Source organism: Microcebus murinus, chromosome 1 (genome assembly GCF_040939455.1).
Source record: "Microcebus murinus isolate Inina chromosome 1, M.murinus_Inina_mat1.0, whole genome shotgun sequence".
In the NCBI taxonomy this organism is placed as follows: Eukaryota; Metazoa; Chordata; class Mammalia; order Primates; family Cheirogaleidae; genus Microcebus; species Microcebus murinus.
The window spans coordinates 65,067,297-65,093,662 of NC_134104.1; the positions used below are offsets into that span (position 1 = coordinate 65,067,297).

Genomic DNA, 26,366 nt, shown 5'->3' on the forward strand with positions numbered 1-26,366 from the left:
TCTTTTTGCCTTTATTGTATTTATTTAGCAAACCATTATGTGTTGTTTTGTAATGTGCCAGGCACTGTTCTAAGGGTTTTGCAGATATGAATGATGCCTTTAGCTTGCAGCCTCCTACAGAGTGGGGCAGGGTGGTCCCTGTGCCCTGTCTGATCCGTGGGCTCCTGGGGACGGATGATGGTGCTGGGGTAGAGCTGGGAAGAGATTAGCAAGAGATTATTGAGCATGGGTAAACCCCCTTCCCACAGCAAGCAGATCCCCATCTGGCCAAGTCAGGCATATATGAAAACAACCGCCCTCATCACAACAGAACCACATATCACGTGAAGAAGGGGCCACCAGTGTGGCAGCCTCACAGGACAGAAATAGCTCTTCATCATCTTTTAACTGTTCAGGTAGAGCTGAAAGTAAAGCTGATAGCCTGGTCCTGACTTCTTCCTCTCACTGGTGGCCTTGGCAAAGCCATTTGTCCTACTGGGGCCTCAGTTTTCCTATCTGTACCACGAGAGGGTGGTCCAGAAGAGATCACCCCTGAGATCCTTCCAGCACCTGACTCACTGTGACTGCCCCTCCCCAAGACAGATGTGTGCTCTCTGAAGTGCTCACCCTGGTCCTCCCCCAGCCACGGGTACCAGGCCAGGGGAGGTGGCGTCCTGGGATTGTGCTGTGTGTGACCTGCTGGTGTTCTCTCCTTTTGTGCCTCAGGATTTCAGGCGTCTCCTGAAGAAGGAAGAGAAGCCGGTCCTGATGATGTTTTATGCCCCCTGTGAGTGAACTTTCCCCCGTGGGCCAGACTCAGTTGTCCAGTCTCCTGTGGGTGGCGGGTGGCTGGGGCTCGTGACAGGGAACTAGCCCCAGGTCTCACACTGAGCGCTGAATCACTTCGCATATACTGTCTGTCTGCGCCCCTTTTCCTTTGTCTTTGCTTTTTCATCTGGGCCCCCCCTCCTGCTGTCCCCATCTGCTTTCTCCACCAGAATCAGTGTCCTTCTGCCCCCTTTCCTGCCTGGCGGCTCCACCCCTCAGTGCCGGGGGGCCCCTCTGGGGTGCTGCTGCTCTGCACCCCCCCAGTCACTCCTCGCCGTCCAGAGCCTGCCCTGCCCCTGGGGACGGCAGCATTTCTAGCTCTGGTTCCTACATCCCTCTGCTGGTGCCACCAGGGAGGGGTGGGGGAGCAGAGAGAAACGGAGCCCCAGTATTTGGGCTCAGTCCCTGGGTGAGGCAAGTGGCTGTGGGGAAAGGCAGAAGGATCATTGAGGTGACAGCCAGAAGACCTGGGCTCTAGTCCCCTGTGCTACCATCGAGCCAGGTGAGCCTGGCCACGCCCGTCAGTTCTTTGGGTTTCCACATCTGTAAGAGAAGGGGCTGATTGGAGCACTGGCTTTCAAACTTTTTGACAGTGTTTAGTAGAATCAAAAATATTTTCTATTACAACCCAGTACTAAAAGTATATATAAACGATATGTAAATAAGCTGGAACAAAAGTTTCACTAAACCATACCCTTACTACTTGCTATCTACTGTTTACTAGATATAGCATACACTGTTTTCTATTCTGTTTTATTTAAAAATTATTGGTTATAAGGCCGGGCATGGTGGCTCACGCCTGTAATCCTAGCACTCTGGGAGGCCAAGGTGGGAAGATCACTCAAGGTCAGGAGTTCGAAACCAGCCTGAGCAAGAGTGAGACCCCCATCTCTACTAAAAGTAGAAAGAAATTAATTGGCCAACTAAAAATATATAGAAAAAATTAGCCGGGCATGGTGGTGCATGCCTGTAGTCCTAGCTACTAAGGAGGTGAGGTGGAAAGATTGCTTGAACCCAGAAGTATGAGAGGTTGCTGTGAGCTAGGCTGATGCCACAGGACTCTAGCCCAGGCAATAGAGTGAGACTCTATCTCAAAAAAAAATTATTGGTTCTTTTTATAGCTTCATAACCCTCTAATAAAGGGCCAGTAAACTACAGCCCACAGGCTGGCTATTTTTTTTTTTTTTTTTGTAAATAAAGGTTTATTGGAACACAGCCATGCCCATGTATTTATGCACCGTCTGTGGCTGGTTTTGGGTTATGCCAGCAGAATTGAGTAGTTGTGACAGAGACAGTATGGCCCATGAAGCTTCCAATATTCACTGTCTGGGCCACCCCTGCGTCTAATGGGTCCCAAGTGACAGATGGAAAGACCCTGGATTCGAGCTGGCAAGGCCTTTGGCGCTCTGCCTCAATGAACTGCACGTGCCTTCAGAAGGCGCTGTCTGCCTGAAGCCAGAGAGAGGGCTGTATGTGGTACAAGGCAGTGTGCCCAGGCTGTTCATGGCTCAGGTGGGTGTCACAGGATGTGGCACCAGGGTCTCGAATCCCCTTCCTAAGAAGTTCTTTAAGCAAAGGCTCCTCCCCTCTGCACCCTGGGATGCAGGGCTGATGGCTCCTGGCTGGATGCTGGGATGCTCTGGTGCTTCTGCCTGACTTGAGCCTGTAGCTTATGCACCACGACAACGCCTGTCCCAGCCCTGTTCTGATCGCTGGGTGTCCTCCAGCCCCAGCCTCCTCCCCGGGCCCTTGCTGGCCCCAGGGGGTGTGCCTGCCTATGGGACAAGGCCCTCATGTCCCATTTGCTATGGATCTGGCTCTACCCAGAATGCATTTTAATCCTGGCTCATTCTCTTTATTAATGCTCATTAGTTGGTTTCACTGCTTTTTGTTTCTTCTTGGAGGGACCTTATTAGCTGCCCAGCAGTGAATTGCTTCAGGAATTATCCTGCCCACACAGCCCCTTGAGGACTGGGGCCTCCTTTGGTTCACCTCAGAACCCTTTGGGATGAGACACGGCGGTTAAGTGAAGCTATAAGACGGAGCGTGTGTCAGTATGCGGTCTGTGTCACGAAGCAGGATCAGGGCATAGCCATGCAGGTCTCAGTGGGATGCATTGATCATTGAAGAGAGTGGATCTCTGGCGGTTTGCACCTGAGTGCTTGTGCCCTCTCTGCCCGCCACACGCCAGGCTGGCTGGCAGCACGCCCATCCTGCTCACCGCGCAGACATGTGAGCGTGGTGATTAGATTTACATAATATGAAGCTGGGGCAGGGGAGGTCAGGACCTCGCAGGTGTCACAGAGCACATTAGCAGTGGTGGAGGGAGGAGAAAACTCAGAGGTTAAGTTAAACTTTTGGCAGAGGGTCCGATTGGATGGCCTGCTACGTCCCTTGTAACCCCAGGATCCTTTTTTGTTATGTGTGTGTCTCAAATGAATCAGACTCATGCATTTATGAGATTAGCCTAATCAAGTCTTCACGCCATCATAATTCAGCCTGTTCCTGGGATACACAGCAGCTCCCTGACTGGGAAGTCTGTTAGGATTCTGTGATCCTTTGGTCACATGTTGGGCAAATGGACCCCCAGGCAGTGGGAACCTTTGGTTGTGACAAGGAATCTGGCTCCCCAGGCCCTACTGCTTGCTCTGTAAATGTTTGTTCACTGAATTAATGAGAAAATAAAAGGGCTGACTGCTCTGGCTTTCTGTGTTTGAGAGTGATGATTAGACTTACCTCTTCCCCTGCTTCCCAGTGGAATCCCATTGAAAGATAAGCTCAGATAGGAATCACAGGACCAGCTCTATTTTTGGTAAAGTTAAATTGGAAACCGGCTTGGCCTGTAGCTTCCTATTAGTCCTCCACCACCTCTTCCCCCCAGTAACCTCACCAGCACGGCTGGCCGACTTATCACCTGTTTGGGGGAAGGAGAGGGATTATGTAGCTGCAGGCTGCAGACAGGCAGCCTGGGAGAGGCCACACTGTGGAGACAGGCAGTAAATTATGTTCCTGATCGATGAATGTCGGCCAGCAGGTGTCAAACTCAAGTCCCTGAGCCAGGAGTGAGTGAGAGGCTGCAGGTGTCCCCCTCATTTTCCCTCCTGGGGAGTGGAATGACAGCCTCTTTCCTGTGTGGAAGTATTTCCCCCACCACAGACCAGCACTGGCTGTCCCCCGCTGAGTGCCAGCTCTGGCCCACCCTCTTGGTGTTGGCTTCCTCTGTGGGGCAGGTGCCATCTCCACAGACAGGGAAGCTGAGGCTCAGAGAGCCTGAGTCACTTGCCCAGGGTCACAGAGCCAGCAAGGGTCAAGGGGAGATGCAGATGGGGTCTTGTCTTCCTGGAGCCAAGCTCCTTCCTCTGTGTCACCATCACTGAGTAGCCTCCCACTTTCCCTACCATGTGGTATCCGCCTGATGTCTTCCCGCTGGAGCATTGTCCCTGTTTCCGTTCCCCTGCTGTGAATCCTCGAAGTGTAGTAATGCCCCCTGATAAGTATCATATTCTTACCTTCTTGCTACCTGTGGTGCTCACGCTGCAGTGGCAGGTCCCAAAGAGAGGCATCTCTTCTGGGGGCGGATACTGCAGGCTCCTGCTGTGGGCTGACCTTGCCTCCTTGTCTCCTGCCCAGACTAACAGTGGGAACCTAAGCCCAGGTGTAACATGCTGGGGCATGTGTGTGTGTGTCTGTGTGTGTAATCTGTGTCCATTGGCCTGTCAGGCAGGAATGTTGGGGGGGGGGCACAGGGCATTTTTGGAGTTTCCTATCAAATGCCCTATATCCGCACCTTATCCAGTGGGCTTGGAGCTGGGGAGGTTTGTGTGGCTGGGGGAAAGCTGGCCTCTTCCCAGCTCTCCCATGTGTCGGCCCCAGTGGGCCAGAGTGCCCTCTGATCTGTGTCACTCTGCCCACAGCTTGCCAAGGCGTTGGCGAAACATGGATTAGAGCTGCTCAGCCTGTCACCGCGTGGCCCCTGTCCCCGCTGTGCCTGACACATGGTTCCAGGCAGCTTTGGTTTTTGTGGCCTTGAGTTGCGTCTCAAAGTCTGTTTTGCAGCAGTGCGGCTGTCAGAGAGGGTGACAGCCTGGCATGTCATAATTCCTGGTGTCTGAGGAAACTGCTTTTCCTGTCCTGGGGGGTCAGTGCTGAAATGTGGCCTGCTCTGATTTAAGGGAAGGGGTTTAAATTAAGGTCACTCTGAAGTAGTAGTGGATATTTGGGGCATGGCCATCCTGATCCCTAGTCCCCCAGGGCTGGGGATCTCCACCCCCCACACACAGATGACTGTGACCATGGTAGACCACAGAACCCCAGAGAGACTCAGCCAAAGCTGTCACAGAATCCTCTGCTGTCAGAACTGGAAGGGACCTGAGGTTGTCTAGTCCAACTCCCTTTTACTGGGAGAAGAAACAGCCCAGAGAGAGGAGGTGACTTGTCCAGGGCCATCATCGAGTTGAATGAAGACCAGAGCCTGTGTTCTGAGTCCTGGCCCAGTGCTACCCCTGTGCTGGGCCTGTCTCCAGTCGTTGCTTAGTTATCCTCGTTAATGAAAGAGAAAGGAAGCACAGAAATCCCAAAAATCATGGTATTTGTGGTCACAAATTTTCCTTCCTGATGGCATTTGACCCTAGCTCATTTGCAACCCCTGCTGTGCGTGTAGGGGCTTGCTGTCCTGACACCGTCTGGCTCCCTGAATTCCTGTGAACTCATTATGGGCACTGAATCATTCTGAGCTCTGTTCTCTAACATTCATGGCGTGGCTGCTGTGCTCTCTCAGATTTTTATTTTTTTGTCCCATCGAGACTGCAAATTTTTCAGGGGCTGGGGCCTCTGCCTTCTATTCTTTTTGGGTTCCCAGGGTCTGGGACAGTCCGCAGCTTCTCTCGGCTGGGTAAATGTTTGTTGGGTAGAGGACAGCTGAGAGGAGGCAGAGCAGAGTGTCGGGGCCCAGCCATCCTTGTAACCAGATGTGGTTTTTCTCCTGCCTGTGACCAGGGTGCAGCATGTGCAAGAGGATGATGCCACATTTCCAGAAGGCTGCCACCCAGACACGAGGCCACTCCGTAAGTGAGGCACCACGTGCCAGGCAGGGCTGGGTCACTCTCGGACGTGGGGGGGGGGAAGAGTGCTGGGAGCAGGGTGAGGAGAGCAGGTTTTGAAATGGTAAGGGCGATTGACCCTGCTGCCCCTGCCACTGCTGCAATGAAACCTCACATGGGGCTCTCTGAAGGTTGAGAACGCCCCCAAGTTGCTGGGACCAGGAGGGTTTGGTACCTTTCAAAGGCCAGTGTAAAATAGTCAGGAAACCAGCAAAGACATACACGTGGCATTGCTAGGAGGCCAGGAACCAAGGACAGAACGTCAGGGGTCTGGGATTATTGGAGCTGGGCTCCAAAGTGGGCTGACACAGTTGCTGGGGAGCCTAGTGGCAAAGAAGAGGGTACGGTGACACCAGAGTTGGACTAGAATCACACAGCAGGCTCACAAAGCTGTGTCCTGTCTGAGCTTCCCAGGCTCGTGGTTCCTGTGGGCTGGGAAGAAAAAGGCAAGTCCAGATGGGGAGCGGGAGGGCCGAGAATGCAGGCGTTCTCCAAGGAGGGAGTGCAAGGGAGTGGAGGTGGACAGAGCAGAGCCAAGTGTAGCCTAGGGAGGGCCAACTTTAGGGGACAGGAGGAGAAGGAGGAACCACTAAGGACACTGGCATACAGAGAAGTAGGAGCAATGGGACAGAGGTGAGAGGTAGCCTGGGACATCCAGGAGTGAGAGGAGAGAATGGAGGTGTCAGATGTCACCTAGAGGGGCTGAAGATCAGCCACTGAATACTCCCTGGTCACTTCGTGTTCCTTCACTCTGCCATGCTTCTTCTGTACTGTGTGTCTGTCCATATTTTTTTTATTGTGCTAAAAACCACATAGCATTCCATTGACCATCTCAACCATTTTTAAGTGTACAACGTATTACAATATTTACATTGTTGTGCAACCAATCTCTAGAACTTTTTCTTCTTGCAAAACTGAAATTCTATATCCACTAAACGCTAATTCTCCCTCCCCTCTTCACCCCTGCCCATGGTGAATACCTTTCTACTTTCTGTATCTATGATTCTTACTATTTTGGATCCTTCTTATGAGTGGAATCATGCAATATTTGACCTTTTGTGACTGGCTTATTTTGCTTAGCGTCATGTCATCAAGGTTCATCTGTGTTGTAGCATGTCACAGGATTTCCATCTTTTGAAAGGCTGAATAATATTCCCTGTATGTATTAGTATATGCCACATTTTCTTTATCCATTCATCTGTTGATGGGAGTTTGGGTTGCTTCCAGCTCTTGGCCATTGTGAGTAATGTGCAATAGATATGGGTGTGCAGGTATCTCTTTGAGATTTGTTTTGAATTCTTTTGGATCTAGGTTTGTCCATTTTTGCACTCATCCTGAGTAGCAGAAGTGTTTTGTTTTGGTGGCAACAGGAAAGAGCTGCTGGCTCCTCTAGGAAGCATGGAAAAATCCATATACCTTTCATGAAAGGTTATTGGGAGGGGCCATCTCAGTGGGGCTGGCCAGAGTCCCATAAAGGGAAATCTGAGGTCTTAAAACTGCATCCTGATATTTATGGATCAAATTAAGTGGCGATTAGCTCAAAGTCAACTTAAAAAGTTTAAATGGGAGCACCTGGGCATGGAGACAGCCCTGCTAGCCAGCTGCAAGATTGGGTTGCAAAGAACCAAGTCTTTCTCTTTTGACCTCATTCTGGGGGACACCAACGTCTGCTTGTTTCTGACTAATGAATTTTTAGTAACTTGCCTGGAGATTTTTGGCCTTGGGGCACACATACATCACTCCAGGGAAATTTCACTTCACATTTTTGGGCCCTCAGTAGGTACCATATTTTAAGATTATTTAGCCTGGAGAAAAGACTTAATTACCTGCAGTATTCTCCCTGCCTGCACCCGCATACACTTAGAAAACTGCTCAGCTCAACTGCCAGTCTCTGTGGTGCTGTGGAAGGTAAATAGCTCAAGCCCCCAGTCAGCTCACGAATTATCCTGGCTGGGCCCAGTGAAGCAGAAGAGGACTTGATGCCAGTTGCATGTGTTATCATGGACTGTTCTCAGCCTATGCCGCGTTCGTAGCCAAACTCGCTACTCCTCCAGGCCCCTCCCATGCTGCCACAGAGTTTGTTGCTGCCATGCAAAGCCAGGTCTGTCCTTTGCTTTTGTTCCAGATCACTCTGATACTAATTATAATATGTGAGCTTCTTGGGTGCAGGAGCTGTGTTCGATTCATGTCTATTCCTTCAGCACGTAGCACAGGGCCAGCTAATCACAGGTACCTAGTACATGCTGGTGAATGAATGTGTAAGTGTGTGGCTCATGACTCCTGGGTATGCTTTATTTTAAGCTCTGTATTTCTATTAAGTGATATTGCCCCCCCCCCTTAAAGGAATTCAGAGTGTTAGTTATTAAGGACAGAGACACAGTGGGAAGGACATTTGTGGGCTGGGAACCTTCCGCCTTGGCCCTGGGCTCATACCAGACTCTTTTACAAGGTTAATCCTAAAGATCACTTGTGTTAAGAATACCTGCTTCTCCTGCCTGGGCCCAGGTCTAGAAATATAAAAGGTATCCCTTACTGTTCCTTTGACAACATTACAGAAAAGTCAGGGGGTTGTATATGAATCTGGGTGAGTCTAGCTGTGGCCAGGTGTTAATTACCTTGGTCTAAGGCATCTAGGTTATGTGGATTCATGTTTCCTTGCTTGCGTATTTTTTTTCTTTTTCTATTTCTTTTTTTTTTTTTTTGAGACAGAGTCTCACTCTGTTGCCTGGGCTAGAGTGCCGTGGCGTCAGCCTATTTCACACAACCTCAAACTCCTGGGCTCAAGTGATCCTCCTGCCTCAGCCTCCCAAATGGCTGGGACTACAGGCATGCGCCACCATGCCCAGCTAATTTTTTCTATATATTTCAGTTGGCCAATTTATTTCTTTCTATTTTTAGTAGAGACAGGGTCTCACTCTTGCTCAGGCTGGTTTTGAACTCCTGACCTTGAGTGATCCACCTGCCTTGGCCTCGAAGAGTGTTGTGTATTTTCTTGATTAGGGTTTTTAAAATTCTGCTTTCTCCTTAGTTTCTAAGAAAAGTACCTTTTGAGAAGTTCTAACCCTTTCCCAGCCACATAAAGGGGGAAGGATGCTGGCCAACACGGGCACCACCCACTGTAAGAGGCCTCTGGGGGCCAGGCCAGCAGCTCCCCAGACCCTGGGGACAGGGCTGGAGGGGTTGGGCAGCTAGAGGTGTTGATTGCTTTCTATCTTCATGCACAGAGAAGAGACAGGACTAACAGATGGGCTGCTACTCCCTGGAAATCAGAACTCACCCCTCCCCACTGCTGAAATCCAGCTGGATTAGGGCCTCCTGTCTCCACTTTATCACCATCATTTTTGAGCCCTTTTTGGCTGGCTCCGTTTGTGGCAACGGTCAGAAATCTTCCCTCTCTGCAAATTCCTTGGGAGGTGTCCAACCCAGTGATGTCATTGAGAAGGAAGCCAGGCCAGGTCAGGATGCACAGCCTTTTCTGTTTGCCAGATTCAGTTCTGTCCCTGTTTTGCTGTCATTGGCTTCTGGTGAATCATCAGGGTCTGTCCCATCTACTTCTGCTAATTGACATCCTCAGCAGCAGCCATGCTGCTCCCTGTCCCAGAGCTGCCATCAGAACAAGCCCCGTCCCCGTCTGCCTCCTCTTCCCAGCCTTTGAGCTTTGCCCCATCCTTTGTTGACCTTGGCCATGATGGGCCAGTCTGGGTGTAAACACCATGAAATGGAACCATCAGTGTGACGGATTTGTACAGACCAGGCTCTGGTGCTGCCTGTCCACGCTTCTGTCTGTAAGATAGAGAGATGGTGCCCACCCCGCCCACCTCGCTGGGTCATCATGAGAAGCAAATGGCCTGCAGAGCACCTCATGGATACAGATGCGTGACCCCTGTAGCTGCCCCTTACCCGTGTTCCTCCTGCTCCCTAAATGGGGGTGCTCCCAAGGTGCTGCTTTCTTTTTTACTAACACGTTAGAGCAAGGGCATGTCTCATTATGGTCTGTCCCTCTGTGGAACCCAAGTCTTCCCCCAAAGTGCCACTACCATGTGACAGGTGGCTTGTTTCACATCTCAGTCTGGATTTTTCCCTGTGTCCCAAATGCAGGATGTCTAAGATAAAAGTCAATGTCTTTCCCTCTGGCAGACAGCCAGCTTTCCTTCAAGGCCTTCCCTAGTACCTGGGCTCTCCACCCTCGCCCCTTTGCTGGGGCATTGTCATGGGTCTCTTCCTCACATCCCCTCCGTCTTCTCCCTCCTCTCTCTGCCAGCACCTGGGGAGCCACACTGGGTGGTTGCCAAAGGCTGCTGACCCACAACATTCCCCTTAGAGGTCCTCCTTTCTATTTCAAAACATGCAGCTGAGTGGTAGTTACTTTCTCAAGAGCTCCCTCCACCTACTGAATGAAGTCCCGATTTCTTAGATGTTTAAAGCCTTTTCCAGGGTACGCCAAGCTACCTGGCTCAGCCTGTTCTCTTACTTCTTCCTCTTTCTGTGTACCCCAGTCCATTTCTTGGGCCACATCTGGCTTTGCCTTGCCTCCATTTCCCCTCCTGGGATGTCTGCTGAAGTCTTAGCCTCCTTTGAGCATTAGCTCACATGGCGCCCACCCCGTGAAACTTTCTACAGCAGGGCTGCACACATGTTCAGGGAGGAGTTGTGGTCTTGCCTTTTCTGTACATTGAGACCAGGTGTTTCACCTCATTTGACTTCATAAACTCTAACTCCCAAAAGTATTCATACAAAGTTGTTCGAAAACTATGTGTCTCATTAACTGATAGATACCTCCAAAGCGGCACAAAAGTGCTACACAAACTCAAAGAACTGAGAGGTCACCCCAAGCAAAGGCGGTTTGGAAAGGCAGCCTGGGAAGGTGAGATTTGATTGGCCTTAAAGGATGGATGAGTCTCTGGTGCCAGCCAAGAGGTGGGGAGTGGACATCCTCAGTGAGAGGACAGGAAGGCGCAAAGTGGGAGCCAAGAAAGAACAGTGAGTGTTCTGGAAATGTGGGCAGAATTAGAGAGCCTCTTAGAAGTAGTAATAAAAATAGCTAATAATTCTGAGTGCTGTAGATACTTGTATTATCTCATTTAATCTTCACAGCAGCTACATGAGGTAGCTGCAGATGAGGAAACTGAGATACAGAGAAGCAACTGTGACTTGTTCAAGGAAGCGCATCTACCAAGTGGGAGCCAGGACGCAAACCCAGTGCTTCTAGCCACTGTGCACTGTCACTGCTGCACTCGGCGAGGTGCTGAGAAGGCAGACAGTGCCACTTCCTTCCTGTGCAGAAATCTCAGACTGTCTCATTTCTGGGAGAATAAAACATCTAGACCCTAGCAGGTGTACAATTAAGAGTTTTGTAAGAAAGAAGGATTAAAAAATGAGATAGGGACCATATGGGCTTTGAGTATGGAGTTGGATTTTAGCCTGCATTCAATGGAATTGAAAGGTTTTGTGTAGGGAAGTGATGTAATGAAAGAGGAGGATGTGTAAGATTAATCTTGTGGTGAATGAGCACTGACATGGGGGAGATCAATTAGACAGAAAAAAGAACTTTAAAGCAGACAAATATTACTGGAACAGGCAGCTGAATCAGTCTGGGAAATGAGCAGAATGGCTTTGAGAGGGTTCCAGGGCTTCTAGTAAGTTCTATTTCAGGTTTATTCTCCCTGTATTTTTTGCAACATTCTCAAATGGACTGAAAAAAAATTGATGACTTAGTAAGCATTTATTTTGTGCCTGCTGTATGTCAGGATTGTACTAGGTACTTAAAATAGTTGGAAAGGCCAGGTGTGGTGGCTCATACCTGTAATCCTAGCATCTGGGAGGCTGAGGCTGGAGGATCGCTTGAGGGCAGGAGTTCGAGACCAGCCTGAGCAAGAGCAAGACCACATCTACTAAAAATAGAAAAAGTAATTGGGCATGGTAGCATGTGCGTATAGTCAGCTACTCAGGAGGCTGACTCAGGAGGATTGCTTAAGCCCAGGAGTTTGAGGTTACAGTGAGCTATGGTGATGCCACTGCACTCTAGCCTGGGTGACAGAGAGAGAGAGAGACTCTATCTTTAAAAAAAAAAAAAAAAGAAACAAAAAAAACTTGTAAAGACATATTCAGATGCTCCACGGATGGAGAAGCCAGAGGCACTGGCAGCTGTCATCACCAGGAAGATCTGGTGAGGAACAGGACAGTTACTGAGTCTTGTGCTGACACCTGTGACATGGGTCACCTCATTCAGTCCTCCTCAGAGCTCGGTGATAATCCCATCACCGCGTCTTCCCCCCCAGGAACCTCAGTGAAGGGGAGTGACTTGCCCAGGGTCACATGACTCAGGTAGAAGCAGTGTTCTGAATCACATTTATTGTCGCTGAAACCACTATTTTCATTTTTCTCTTACTGTGTGTCCTTACGTATTATTCAGTAAAACTCAGCTGGGCTTCTTCTCTCTGCTTCTGTAATTGCTGCTGGCTGTTTTGAACTTCCTTTCCTCTCGCTTCTGTGCCACCCTGCTTTGTGGAACAGCCCATGCTGGCCCATCTAGCTGTGTTCTCTTGTGAGAGCAGATTCAAAATCCTCTTTCCTGGCTCCTGTTCTAGCCCTGGAGAAGGAGGTCCCTGCTTCAGGACGCGGGGAATGTTAGGGGAATCTTTGTTTGGGCTGTTCTTAGTATTTAGCCACGTCTTCAGTGACACAGCCACCGATATTCTCCTTTCTGACTCGGCTTGTGGATATGTGGACCCCTGGAACTAGAACCCGCTTAGAATTCTGAGGTGATGGTCAGACCACGCTGTAGGTGATGGTCACAGACAGGGGAAGAGCTGGGGAGGCAGAGCTGGGGCTGGAGGGAGGAGAGTTTGGCAGGCGTCATGGTGCCTCTTTCTCATGTTCTCAAGGAGACCACGGTCTCCGTGGCCACATAGGAGCTGTAAGGTCTGAGAACGTCACACATCAAGCCTGGGCAGACAGACTGCAGGCAGGCTGTGTGGCACCCAGGGAAGTGTCCGAGGACATGTGCAGAGCCTAAGTGGTGTACAAAAGCGCTTATTTCCTTGTCTTAGGAGAAAAGTATACCCGCGGTTGACGTGAGCAGAGAAAAAGGCACAATATATTAATATGTTTTTGGGTGGCAGTGATCCCTCTCTAAGACCTGTGTGAACTTGGCAGCAAGGCCAGGGTTCTTCCTCAACCCTCAGAACCGTGGTTCTGCTCCGGATGGTTCTCACTGCAGGCGGGCAGACGCGGGTGGGTGTGCGGAGCACAGCACGTAGCCAGCCGCCAGACTCCCCCAGCGCTCTTGGTCACGACTCCTGGCTGGCTCTGCTGGCCTTGCTGCCCTGTGGCCTGGTGCGCCTCCGTCTGCCAGGCTTTGTCCCACATGTCTTTCTGGTGGGACAGCTGGACAGAGAGCACATGGGTAAGATGAGGGTGTCTGTTCGCCTCTTCCTCCCAGGTGCTGGCCGGGATGAACGTCTATCCCTCTGAATTTGAAAACATCAGGGAGGAGTACAACGTGCGCGGCTACCCCACCATCTGCTACTTTGAGTAAGCCCCCACCTGCCTTCTAAAGCTGCTTCTCTCCCTGGTGGCATTTGTATCCCCGGCTGAGCCCACGTTGCTTCTCCACGTTTCACAGGAAAGGCCGGTTCCTGTTCCAGTATGACAACTATGGGTCCACAGCTGAGGACATTGTGGAGTGGCTGAAGAAGTAAGTCGGGCGCTGGCGTCCGGGGGGGTGTGCTCAGAGGGAGGGGCGTCCGCCAGGCCCACAGTACAGGGCTCTGGCGGGGGGCTGGGGAAGAGAAGGAAGAAGGGAGAGAGACTTGCTGCGCTGCCTGCACAGCTGTTGCTGGGTGGAGTCGGGGTCGGGATGGGGGTCTGAGTCTAGGTTGCAGCAGTCCTGAGGATTGGGTGTGACCCAGGCCTAATGATCGGACCCTGACTGGTGTGCTGGGTGGGGAATCTGTCTCCCCACCTCCCATCTCCCCAGCCTGGAGCTGCGGAGGGTCATGCCTGTCAGCTCTCCTGGAGTACTCAGGGGCTGTGTGAACACTTTTCAAATCGACTCCCCCTGCCCCCAGTATTTATCTGATGGATGGAGGTTTTTCTCACCTAGCAGATTAGGTTTGAGAGAGGTTCCATTGCAGGTCTCTTTGAAAATGGGATTGTCAGTTGAATACTTATTTCAAACATGACAGTGCATGAGGTGCTATGAAGCTACCAAGAAACGTTCTGATGCCTTAGGTTTGCAGAGTGCTGCACCGTTCACCCCCTTCCCCACTACCCCCCACAGATGCTGCGCAGCCTGTGGTCCCCCCTTTACAATGTGATTAGGTCCCATATCGCCAGACTGCACCTGGGGCCCCCACCTGGCGGCTGCTTTGTCTTGCATGTCCACCCCATCACTGTTTCCACCTGTCTAAGCCTTACTGGTACTCTCATGACAGGTTTGTGGTGTCCCCTTCTGGAAGCCTCCCCAGGCCTCCCAGCACCCTGCTCACCCTGCCCTCTGTGTGTTGCGAAGTTGGTACTTACCAGCCGCTACTGTTTGTGGATATTTGCGCATAGGTCTTGGGATGACAACAGCTAACACTTTTGGGGCCCTACTTTGTGGCTGACACTGTTCTAAGCACTTTGCGTGGATTCTCATTTAATCCTCCCAGCAGCGCTGTAAGGAAGATATTACTGTTCTCCTTACTTGATGGACGAGGTCACTGAGGCGCAGGGAGGCAGGTGGTGCCGCTGGTGCAGTAGCAGGGCTGGGACAGTCCCCGCTGACCCCGCCCCCAGCAGCCCCCACAGCCCGGCGCGGCCTCCCCACCCCACACCTCCGCTGCCAGTCCAGTGGGTGTTTTCCAACTCCTTACCTCAGGGACACAGTGTGCAAGCCCAGGGTTAAAGAATTAGTTATCCAAAGATATGGAGATGGAAAGTGTGTCTTTTTAGAATGGGAAGGAGGGTGAATTTTGTACCCAACCCCCCCCCACAAGAAGCAAACTGTTAGATTTCCAAGGTTGTGAATGTCAGTCTTCTGCTCTGTTGACCCCCAGGGGCCCAGGAGATAAGCGCAAGTGCTAGCACCATGTTTGCATCATGCCATCTGTTTCTTGGAAGCATTTTCACTTCTCTGTCCCCACGGACTACCTTGTTTCCAGCCCCAGGCCGCTCCCCATTATCCCGTGTTCCTCGCCTTAGCCCTGCGCTCTCCTCCTCTGCTTTTTCATTTAATAATAAAAATGTCCTTTCCTCCAGCCAGACACATCTCACTCTGCTTTGGGAGAAGGTCTCAACAAATAGCAATCTCATTTGTCACCAGAGCATAAAATCTGTCTGCTTCCCTCCCCTTCTCTAACCTTTTCTGGTTTCAAAACAGCCTCATATCTTTTTGGAGGGATAAGGTTTGTTTTTTTAAAAAAAGTATTCAGAATTGCCTGCTAACCCCTAGACAAAGAGCACATCGTTGGCGTTTCTGAAATGGGCTATAATCTCCCCACTGGAGCCTGCCACCCTGTGCTCCCACCTCTCTTCTCTGAGGACACCCCACCCCGGCTCCTCCACAGATGCTGCAGTGACCAGCCTGCACCCCACAGCTGCCTCCACGTTCCTGTCCTGGCCTAGTGCCTCTGGTTCCCACCTCCAGCCCCTCCCTCCACCCCTTACCTATGGGAAGGAACCCTTGTTAACAGCTCGTGGTTCATCTGTAGTCTCCAGGGTGATGGGCACGTGCCTTGAAAGGAAGAGGAAAGATCTGGGTCTCCCTGCAGCCTCTCCCAACCCCCTCCCGCCCCCCCAGAGCCCTCTGTGTCAGCACTGCATGGGGGGTGGCTGCTCCTCCCAAGGCATGACTGCAGCGCACTCCCCCAGCAGGGCAGGGGCAGGGAAGTGACTTCCTGAAGGACTGCTAGCCATGTCGCTCTGCTCCCAACTGGCTTACTTTTTAAAAGTCTTTTCTGACTGTAGAGATATTCAAGTAAGATATGTTTATTATAGGAAACCTTTCCTATTATAAGAATATCATAGGAAACCTTAAACGTAGTTAAAAAGGAAAGCCCTCCCCACTCCCCATTACCCGTATTGCGATACTTTGGTGGATTTCCTTCCAGATTTTCCCCCCACACACATCTAGATCTACGTGTGGTTTTTCCTTGTCCCACATATTTTAAGCCTGTACGAGTTTTCCTCAGAATCCTGGTGGGCGGTAGTGCCCTCACCTTTCCTGCTTCCCTGGGCCCCTCTGTTGGCCCTGAGCTGCTCAGGGCTCAGTGCAGCCGAGTGTAGAAGGCTGAGGGCGAATCCAGCCTGGCTGGTGCTCAGACGCCCAGGAGAGAAGAACCTGCATCCCACCCTCCAGCCAGCCACTCTGGTGGGTGGGCCGGGGAGGGTGGTGCAGGGTGAGGGGTGCAGGAAGCCAGCGCCTGCTGTCTGAGTGTGGGAGGGCTCTGGAGTAGATGCGTTGCTCGTGGTGGTTGTGCCCCTAATGGCCGCGTTTCTCATCCACCCCTCGCAGCTCTCACGCTGCTGAGCTGGGCTTGCAGGCAGGTGGGGGGCTGTATAAGCAGCAGTGCGTTTGGCCCACCCAGAGCACATTGAGTCAGCACACACCAAGTTTCCTTGGCTCCCGATGCTGAGAATTGCATCTTCTCATGGATGGCGCATGCTCCTCCCTCAGAGTAGGATCGGATTGCGTGACCCTCCCAGTCCTAGGGAGCCTGGGACAGCTGCTGTCTCCAGACCGCAGGGTAGCAGGGTACCTGAAGTCAGGCTCAGGATTGGCAGGGAACTAAAGTTATCAAACTGCCCCAGCAGCTCTTTAAGCATTGGCATTTCCTCAGTCCCATTTGACTCATTTTGAGGTTGCCTGTTCACGTTTGAATGATTCTTATGATACAGGTTATGAATGACTTGTAGGAACATTTGGGTTGTAAGTACTTTAAAAATTTACAAAGTATCTAACATCCATTATCTGCCTAGATGGACCTGAGAGGTAGATAAAGAAAGGGCTACAGACACATTGTCTTGCAGATGTTTGAAGTCAAGTCTGGTCACCTGGGCTCCAGAGTGGAGAAGTGGAGGAAGCAGGACTCAGACTTTGACTCCCAGTTCAGCTCGTTCCCTCTCACCTGCTGTAGACAGAACATTCTTACTTATACTGAGATGAAGTTTCTTTCTCTGGAGCTTCCACTTGTTAGTATTGGTTCTTTTCTTCAGGGCCATAGAAAATCAATCTTCATTTCTCTCCTTGATGCAGTCTGAAACATTTGAAGATAGCCACTGTGTTCTCCTATGTCTTCTGTCTGAGTTAAACACCTCTAGTTCTTTTAACCGTTTTTCTCTCATTGTCATTTATTCAGCAAGCATGTATTGGGTGCCTGCTGTGTGTTAGGTGCCAGAGGTAAAGAGACGAGGGAGAGCTTCAAGGAGCTCACCATCTGGGGAGCAGACAGTACAAAGTGTCACGCGGTGTCTGGGGCTCGGACTCCCACTCAATCCTTCTCGTTCCGGTACCTCTGTCCTTGGCGCCCAGCCCTCCAGAAAGGAAACTTCCAGTTGTCTCCTGGGTGGGATGGGGTGCCTCCCAGGATCTGCAGGGCCGACTGCTCCAGTTTTCAACTAGGGCACCTGTATGCGGCCCTGCTCCGGGAGTGGCAGCCGGGTCTTTCAGAGCCTCGGTCTTTGCACGGGAGCGCGGTTCCTGCGCCCCTGCCCCGCTCTCCTCACTCCGTACCTTGGGTGTCTACCCGTTCTGCCAAGTCAGTTTTCTAGCTTCTAAAATTGCACTGGCCTCTTTTTCTCCCTTCTGCTTTGTCTTTATTGTTCTTGTTGCTCCTGTGGGTTCATACTTTCAAAAGAAAAACTTCTGAACTGTTATTTTAGCAATTTTAGAACGTATTCTCCTCTGTGTTTACCTGGAAGTTTTTCTGGCTTTATCATTTGCTTGTACTCCTGCTAAGCCCCAGCTTCTCCATCCCGTGTTTATGTTCTTGCTGGGTTTTGTTTTGTTTTGTTTTTTCATTTGTATTTTAATTTTTTAATCAATTGCATTCACATAATTCAAATTTTTTTAAGTGCTTAAAAAGTACACATTGAAAAGTCTTGCTTCTAATTCCTCCTTCCCCTTCTGCCTCCCAAACCTGAGCAGTCCCAACCTTGACTAGTTTCTTGTGTGTTCTTAAAGTGTTTCTTAATGCAGATACAAGCACATGAGAATAAGTATATTTTATCTCCCACTTTTCATGTAAAAGCTAGCAAGTCCTAGACTGTCCCATCCACCTCCAGTTGTGTCCATGTCATTGTCCTTCACAGTGCTCCACCCTCCCTAGCGTAGGGAGCCGAACTTTAACTCCCCCCCACTGATGAACACTGGGTTGTTTCCAGTCTTTGCTATCACAAATAGTCCTTTAGTAAATACCTTCAAATGCACATAATTTGTTCATGTGCAGGTGTATTATAAAGACAGATTTCCCTAAAGTGGAATGGTGGTGTTTTGAGGGGTCAGTGGTTTGAGCCCCAGTGCAGGAACCTAGATTTAATGATGTTTGTCTGGGACCATCGTCTGGTTAGTGACTCATTCCAGAGCTGGGTGTTGCCGCCAGTCCTGCCTGACATTGGGTATGTGTGGCTGGGAGGGATTTGCCCTCTCCCTGCCTCTTTCCATTTCTTGGGAACAGGGAGGCTGTGACTGCCAGTGGGGCCGAATCAGAAGCACCAGAGTGGGTTTCTGAAGATGACATCAAAACCCAGGCTTCTGCGGGGGGTAGAAAGGTGGGGGCAGGGTGGCTGAGTCCATTGCTGAGTACATTGCTCTTTCTGATGAATTCTCCAGTCCTGGCTGCTGGAACTTGAAATTTTTTTCTCCTGTAGGCTCTCAAAGGCAGGAAACAATGGTTGTCTTTTCACATTTGTCATCCTCGAGGGTTTTTGCAAAGCTGCAATTAAGGTGCCCTGGCAAAGGTGCTTGTGGCAGTAAAGCAGCAGGGAGTTTGTGTCACTGCAGTATCGTCCTGAACTTGGGAGCAAGGGAGGGCACCTGCAAGCCTCCCCTCTTCTAACAGCTGGGGATATGGATATCAGCCCCAGAGAGGTCAGGCAGCTGCCTAAGGTTGTGCAGCTGAGGGCTGGTAGAGCTGGTTTGGCCTCTGGGAGAGCTGGATGAGTTTGTTCTTGGCCTCTGGGGAGGATCAGTGACATAGGGTATGTGGTCAGAGTTAGGGTACCCCTGGCCTCGCTTCCCTCACCGCGACCCAGGCTGCTCAGTGAACGCCCCTGCACCCCTACTTGGCAGTGTCCCCTTGCCTGGCCCAGATTTGGTCTTTCTCAGACACCTGGCCTCCTCGCCCCTCCCCTCTACTATCCCATCCCCCCCCACTGCCCTCTGGGCAGCTGTAAACACAACTGTGAGCTTTTCCAAAGGTCACTTTTTCCTGTTGCTATTTATTCTTGCCAGTCCCCTAAAAGTTTGAAGTAGCTTGAGAAAGCTAACAAGCCCCCAGATTTCTGGGGAGAAGTGAGATTTCTTGAGCTATCTAGAGAGCTATAACTAAAAGCCATTAGTTGTAACAGGACATCTGCTAAGAGCTTCTCTGGGCCTTGCGGGGAAGGTGGAGGTGGGCAGGGCCACACCACTCACCCCACGACTCCTCCGCAGGGGCGCTTTCTGGCTTTCGAAAGTCCAGGCCCCTGGAGTGGGCCGTGCCAGGCCAGTGGGGGCTTTGTGTCCGGGGGCTGGATCTTGGAAGGGCTGCTCGGGCCCCAGGGCCTGCTCTGAGCTCTGCCTGTTTTTGGTCTTCCAGTCCACAGCCGCCACAGCCCCAGGTCCCCGAGACTCCCTGGGCAGATGAGGGCGGCTCCGTTTATCACCTGACCGACGAAGACTTTGACCAGTTTGTGAAGGAACACTCCTCTGTCCTCGTCATGTTCCATGCCCCATGTGAGTGGAACTTTGCTCTTCCGCCTCCACCTGCCGGCTCTCAGAGTAGGGTGGGCGTGCTGCTTTGGATGTGAGTCCAGCCAGCACTTACCTGTTGGTTGCCAGGACCCATGCTAAGCCAGGGGATGCAGTGGTGACAGTCCAGGTCCCCGTCCTCACCGTGCACCGGGTCCACCCTGTGTCACCATGGAAAAAGCATGGCAGTCTTGGTAAGGCTGCTGTGTCCCTTAGCTAGAGCTCAGTGAGGCTCCACCACCCGTGGGTCTGAGCAGCTTCCTCCAAGTCAGCATGCGCTGGAGGAATTAGGGCTGGAAGTACTCTCAGATATGATAAGCAGCTGTTGCCCCTCATTGTATGGGGGGTGTGGGGGGCCTGTACTTGCCCAGTAGCTGAGCGGGCACAGGGAGGCCAGGCTGGAGCCTCAGATCTTCTCGCATCTAGGTTGCCTTCTTTCTGCTTCACCTGGTTTCAGTCTCAGGCTGAAACGACCACAGTGAATCAAGGAAGTAAAGGCCATAAAATGTGCTTGTAAAGTGGCTGGAAGGCCTGTAGCTCAGGATTTTTCTGGGCCAGTATCCTCCCTGTGGAGAATGGAAAATTGACTAGTTGGTTTCCAAGAGGGGGAAGGCTACTCCTGGGAAGAAGGAAGGGGCTGTGAGAACCAGGGAACAGCAGCCCTGGGCACAGAGCTGGCTCTAGACATCTGATGGGCGGTCGCAGCGCAGCCTGGGGCAGGTGTACATGTGTAGGGTGCTCTTCTCTTGTAGCCTGCTGCCAGTTCTTTGGCCCAGTGTTGGTAGGTAAGAGATTGTGGAGGAGGAAGAAAAGCAAGAAGTAAGTGCCTCGCAGATCAATGCCATAATTGCTATGTCACAGTGCATAAGGGACAGTCTAGTCCATAGAGGCATATTCTGGGATGAGGATACATTATTGATCCTCTTAATCATAAGGGTCCTGTGCCAGCAGTTTTGTCACCCTATGGTAATGACAAAGTGCCTTCCCAAAGGGTTGTCTCCTTTCATTGTACCCACAGTGCCACAAAGTGAGTATGAATAGCCCCATTTTACAGATAAGGAGACTGCCGCACAGAGAACTAACATAGACTGTCCACTGCTCTGTGAGTCCTGTACTGCTTTTGACTTCAAGAGCTTTATGATCCAGGAGGAACGGGTCCCTGCCCTCTCCCCTTCCCCCACAGCACCTATGGGATTGGTTAGTCCAGGAATTGTTCATAAGCGTGCTATCTCTGCGAATTTCCCTAACTCTTTCTTTCTTGTAAGTGCTAATTCTTAAGCAGATCCAAAAGAAAAGTATTTCCTATGGCTCTTCTGAGTTTCTAGAAAACAGACCAAAAAGCCCTAAAAACTAAGTTTCAAAGATCCTCCAGTCTTGCATGACTCTGATTCAGAGCTTTAAGAGGGTATCACCCCCAAGTCTGCTAGAGCCTTGGTAAGAGTGTCCCCAAGGTTAGAGGTACCTGAAAAACTGCCCACCATTAGGCCAGCCAGGCAGCACTGCAGTGGTCTCCCATTAAAATCTGCTCTCCTGGCCCGCTGCTGATGGAAGCAAGTCTTGCAGGAAGTTATTATGTTGAAATCACTCTGCTTGCCTCCCTGAAGGAAGGCTGTTTTCACTTCCTCCTTGGGGAGCTCCAGCTTCCTCACCCCCATGTGTCTGTGCTTCCAGTCAGAGTCAGGAGAACCCACCAATCCCTGGCCATTCAAGGCTCTGCGTTTGCGGGTTGATTTCTGCTGGGCTGGCAGAGTGAGAGGGTCAGGGCACAAGCATGCAGTTAATTTCCTGATGAACTGCCCGTTAACATTTCCGTCAGATGGCAATGGCTCTGCATTAAATAATCTCCTCTCTGCACGCTGCTTCGTCTAGGAACACAGTCTTTAGGCTGAGAAGGGATGGGATGCACAAAGTTAAAAGGGAATTCAGAGCTCAGGGCAAATGAACTGAGAGCAGAGGGCTCTTATCTGCCTGGCTTTGCACCTCGTGCCAGAGTGCTCCAGAAAGCCCCCAGTATTCAGAACCTGCTTTTTTATTGTTTGAGAGACCCAGAGACAAATAACAAGGACAAATAACAGGAGGCCAGAGACCAGCAGTACTGCTCCAGGTTTCCCAAGTGCAGAACAGGTGAACTCTGGAAATTATATTACAGGTGTCAGACCTAGGCCAAATAGGGAGTAGTTTGGAAACAGACCATTTTGGAGATTTAGAAGAAAAACGGGTTGGGATCTGTCAGTGTAATGCACCATAGGTTCTATTCGGGACTGCCGGGTGTGCTTTGTTTGTTTCTTAGCATAGGATTACTAGCTTGATGAATTAGCATGTCTTTTTGTTTTTTATCAAGACATTTGACAAAGTGAGTTGCTGTTTTCCATCCCCTTGGTGCACTGTGACTGTGAATCTGGCCCTGCTTCTGTCTAGAGTGTGTGTACCTTTTTAATCTGCAACTTTGTTGAAGCTGTAAAAAAACAAGGCATAGTTACACATCCACAAGGGTTAGAGTTGGAAAAAGGAGAGCCAACTAAAATATCAAACAATCGCATTAAGATTTTAAAGCATCCCAATAGAACCGAAATAGTGGGGTTCAAATTAAAAGGCTGAATTTATTTTTATGAGTCTACTAATTATGAATGTAATGCATGTTCATTTTATAAAGGGATGTTTGTAGGAAACCATAGAGAAGAAAATTAAAATGATTCCTGATACTGACGCCCAGGGAGAACCGGGGTCTGTCTTAGCAGTGTTATTTCTATGCATATCGTGAGTGCTCAGTCCATGGTCGTTTCCTTCCTGGTCCTGCTTTGAAAGGCCGGGAAGGCAAAGGATTTTCAGCTTCCCTCCTAACCTGTACCTGCCCCAGGTGGGTCCTCTTTGGCACCTGTAGGTTCTAGAGGTAAGTCACTTCTCTGCCCGAAACGTTCATGGAGTGCCTGTGCAGCCGCACTCCTGGGCTCTTGGCAGGGAGGCACACAGCCCCGCCCCGTTGCTGTGCATCATCCATTCCCTGGAGTTGGACTGCCCCTGGGACCTCCATGGGCCCCTACTCTTGCCCTGTCTTCCCAGCATTCTTGCCACTCACTGCCCCCTCAGCCTCTCACGGCCACATCACCTCCCTTCCCGCCCTCTCCCAGCGACGGGAGTCCTTAGAAGCCGTGCCACAGACTCTTTGGTGGCTTCTACATCTGATGCCTGAGTCACTGCTGAGCAAATAAGCACAGGCCAGCCATAGCGCCAGGCCCTCTGCCTAGGTGGGCTCTGGTCCTGCCCCGGGTCTCCCCACAGCCCTGCCTTCCAGGAGCTGGGCCAGGTGTCCTGGGGAGGGCAGGCCGGGAACGAGCAAAGGGCTCTGACAGGGGCGTGCCTGCAGTGTCGCGTGTGGCCCAGAGCAGCCCTTCTGTCGCTCAGCACTTCCCTTTGTCAGCAGGTTTCATGCCTGTGCACCCTCTGCCCCTTGGCATGGGGCCTTGCACGCAGCCTCAGGCCCAGCACTCATCCTGCCGAGGACAAAGATGGCGTCCACAAAGGGCGTGTCAGCAGGACACTGGCTGCTGCTGCCCCATGGCACCTTTCATTTCTTTCTGCAGTGTTCTGTATGAGAAAATCAGACTGTCTGTTGTCAGTCATCCTCCCGTCGCTGTTTGGCTTTTGTCCCTCTCCGTGAAAGCAGGCCTGTGCTAGGCAGGGAAGGGACACAGTGCCATTAGTCGGGGACCCTAGGATCACAGGGAGGGGCGTCCCTGTGGAGCAGCGAGTCTCTCTGCTGGGCCTAAGAAGGAAGCTGCGGGAGGTGCAGAGCACCCCTGCCCTTCCTCTCTCCAGCCCTGCGGGGATCTCGGGAGCCACGCAGCTCTGTCCCCAAGTGCCGCCCGCCCACCGGCCCCTGTTCCTTGGCAAGAGGCCCCAGACAAGATGTTTTCTCCACGGCAGCTCTCCACCAGCAGGTGTGTGCTGGCAGCCGCAGCTCAGCCTTCCTTCCAGGAGCCCGGCCGTCGCTGGCAGCAGGTCCCTGTCAGACTCCAGACTTTCTGCCATCACCTTTTTTAAAAAAAATAAGCTTTTAACTTTATTTTTGTCTTACTCTCAAAGTGATATACGATCTTTGTAGAAAATCTAGAAGGGATGGAGAAATATCATTCATCAAGGAAAAAAACTACCTGTAATCCCACAATCCAGAAGCAACTTCTTTTCACTTTGTGGCATCATTTCTGCTAGTCTTTCTTTTATTTTTTCCCTTGTTTTTAACTTTTATTATTTAAATTAACATACAGTAAAATTGACCCTTTTTTCTTCCCATGTATAGATTTGTGTAACTATCATGCCAAAAAACACATTGATGCCATCACTTTTATTTATTTTTTTTTTTTTGAGACAGAGTCTCGCTTTGTTGCCCAGGCTAGAGTGAGTGCCATGGCGTCAGCCTAGCTCACAGCAACCTCAAACTCCTGGGCTCGAGTGATCCTTCTGCCTCAGCCTCCCGGGTAGCTGGGACTACAGGCATGTGCCACCATGCCCGGCTAATTTTTTATATATATATATTTAAGAGTAACATTAACAGCGTTCTTGTTATTAGCCCTGCAAGGCTCAAGGGGCAGGTAAGAATACAGTGCAAAGAGTGAAAATCCCCTGCTCCCCCTCCCCGTTCCCAGGGCTGAGCGCTCTAACACTTGGTGGTATACCCTTCCTTCTGCCGTGCTTTTACCTGTATAACAGGACTTTTGCCTTTTTAAAAAAACATAAATAAGGTCATTCCCTATCCATTTTTCTGGGCTTTGCTTTATTTTTTTTTTTTTTACTTACCAACTGGTCTTGAAAATGTTTTCATGTGAATGTCAAAGTTGGCAAATAAGTCTACTCCAATGTTTTTAACCACTGTGTAGTTTTTTATAATTTGGATATGCCATGTATTTTAAACCATTCCCGTATTGATAGACATTTGTCTCCAGTTTTTCACTATTCAAACAACACAAGGAACGTTTGTAAACACATGTAATTGGGAACATGTCTAAATATTTATGGTTAATTTCTACAAGTGGAGTTGCTTGGCCATGGGATAGGTATGCTTGCTTGAGCTGTGATATAATAGATGCTGCCAAATTGCCCCCCAGAAAAGTTTTATCTTACCTAGCAGTGTGTGGCTGAGCCTCTGTCCTTGCAGCCGTGGATACCATCGGCCTTTTATATCTCTGCTAAGTGAGGCAAAGAGCGACCTGTCTGCAGCCCTTTGACCTCTAGGGAGGTCGAGTGTCTTTTCATGTCATAATCAGCTTTTCATGTTTCTTCCATGGACCACCCATTTTTCTGCTGAGTTGTTTGTCTTTTTCTTCTTGACCTAGAACTCTACAATTATGGCTGTGTTCCATGTTCTCTCTGTTAGTCCGTTGCTTGCTTTAACTTTGTTTATGGTACTTTTCATTGTACAAAGCTTTCCATATTTTATAGCTGAAGAATAGCTATAATATTTAGTGAGCATTTACTATGAATCAGGCATTGTTCTAGGCACTTTCCATCTATAATCTTCACCCCAAATCCTGTGAAGTTGGTATGATTATGCCCATTATATAGGTAAGAAAAGGGAGGCACCGAGAGGTCAAGGAAACTTGCCATAGTTCACACAGCCAAAACAGTAATCCGGGATTCAAACTTGGGCAGTGCTGGCAGCTACAGCCTGACCACTGAGCCGTTCTGTAAGTCTGCCTCCTCCATCCTGACCTCTGGGATTCATGAGTTGCTTGGGAAATCCACGCCTAGGGTATACAAATAGTGCCCTCTATTTTGTTGTAATATTTTAATTTTTTCATTTCTTTAATTTATCTGGATTTTTCATTTGCTTGTACCAGGTAGGAAGAAGGGATTTAATTTTATTTGTCTTTTTTCTCTGTACATTTTTTCTTTATATTTTCCCCTTAACATTATTTTGTAAATATTTTCATACGTTATTAAAAATGCTTTTTGTACACGCTTTTTGTGGTCACATAATATTCCGTTGTATAATGGCACCATAAATTACTTAACCAGCATCATAATACTGAATGTCTGAGTTGTTTACTGAATTTCCCATTATAAATCATGCCGCAGAGAACATTTTCATGCATAAATATTTGTCCCCATGTCAGATTATTTCCTTTGGATAGAGGCCTGGAAATAAAATTTTAAAAGCTTGTTATCTACATTTTGCATTCACATAAAGGAAAAAAACATACTCTCTTTGCACAAGAAGAGGGGCTGTGTGATGAATAGAGAATCCATCAGTGTGTGAGAATGCCCCAATATGCCTGAGACTGTCAGTGAGTCCGCTTTGGTGCATATACAGCTGGAAGCCTTGAAAGAGCCCTGAGTCTGTGTGTGAAGACATCCATGTTTTTGCTAGCATTTGTAGGAAACCCATCCTTCCTGGCTTGCCCCCAGCCATGTTCCAGGCAAGGCAGGAACCAGGCTCACCTAGAGTCCTGGGTACTAAGGTGGTACCCTGCCTACCAGGGAGCTTTACAGGTGAATGTGGTTCCCTGGAAAATTCTAGTTCCAGCATCCAGGAA

General features: G+C 50.1%; 1 protein-coding gene across 2 annotated transcripts in view; it reads left to right on the forward strand.

The window, feature by feature from the left end:
• The window catches only part of PDIA5 (protein disulfide isomerase family A member 5), an 88,211-nt gene that overhangs the window by 43,165 nt on the left and 18,680 nt on the right, over positions 1–26,366 (forward strand). For both annotated transcript variants that reach the window (XM_012780474.2, XM_012780475.3), the window contains exons 7-11: positions 706–766; positions 5,803–5,870; positions 13,348–13,439; positions 13,531–13,602; positions 19,685–19,821. In XM_012780474.2, coding sequence (XP_012635928.2) covers positions 706–766; positions 5,803–5,870; positions 13,348–13,439; positions 13,531–13,602; positions 19,685–19,821 — 430 coding nt within the window. The remainder of the gene's footprint in view (positions 1–705; positions 767–5,802; positions 5,871–13,347; positions 13,440–13,530; positions 13,603–19,684; positions 19,822–26,366) is intronic.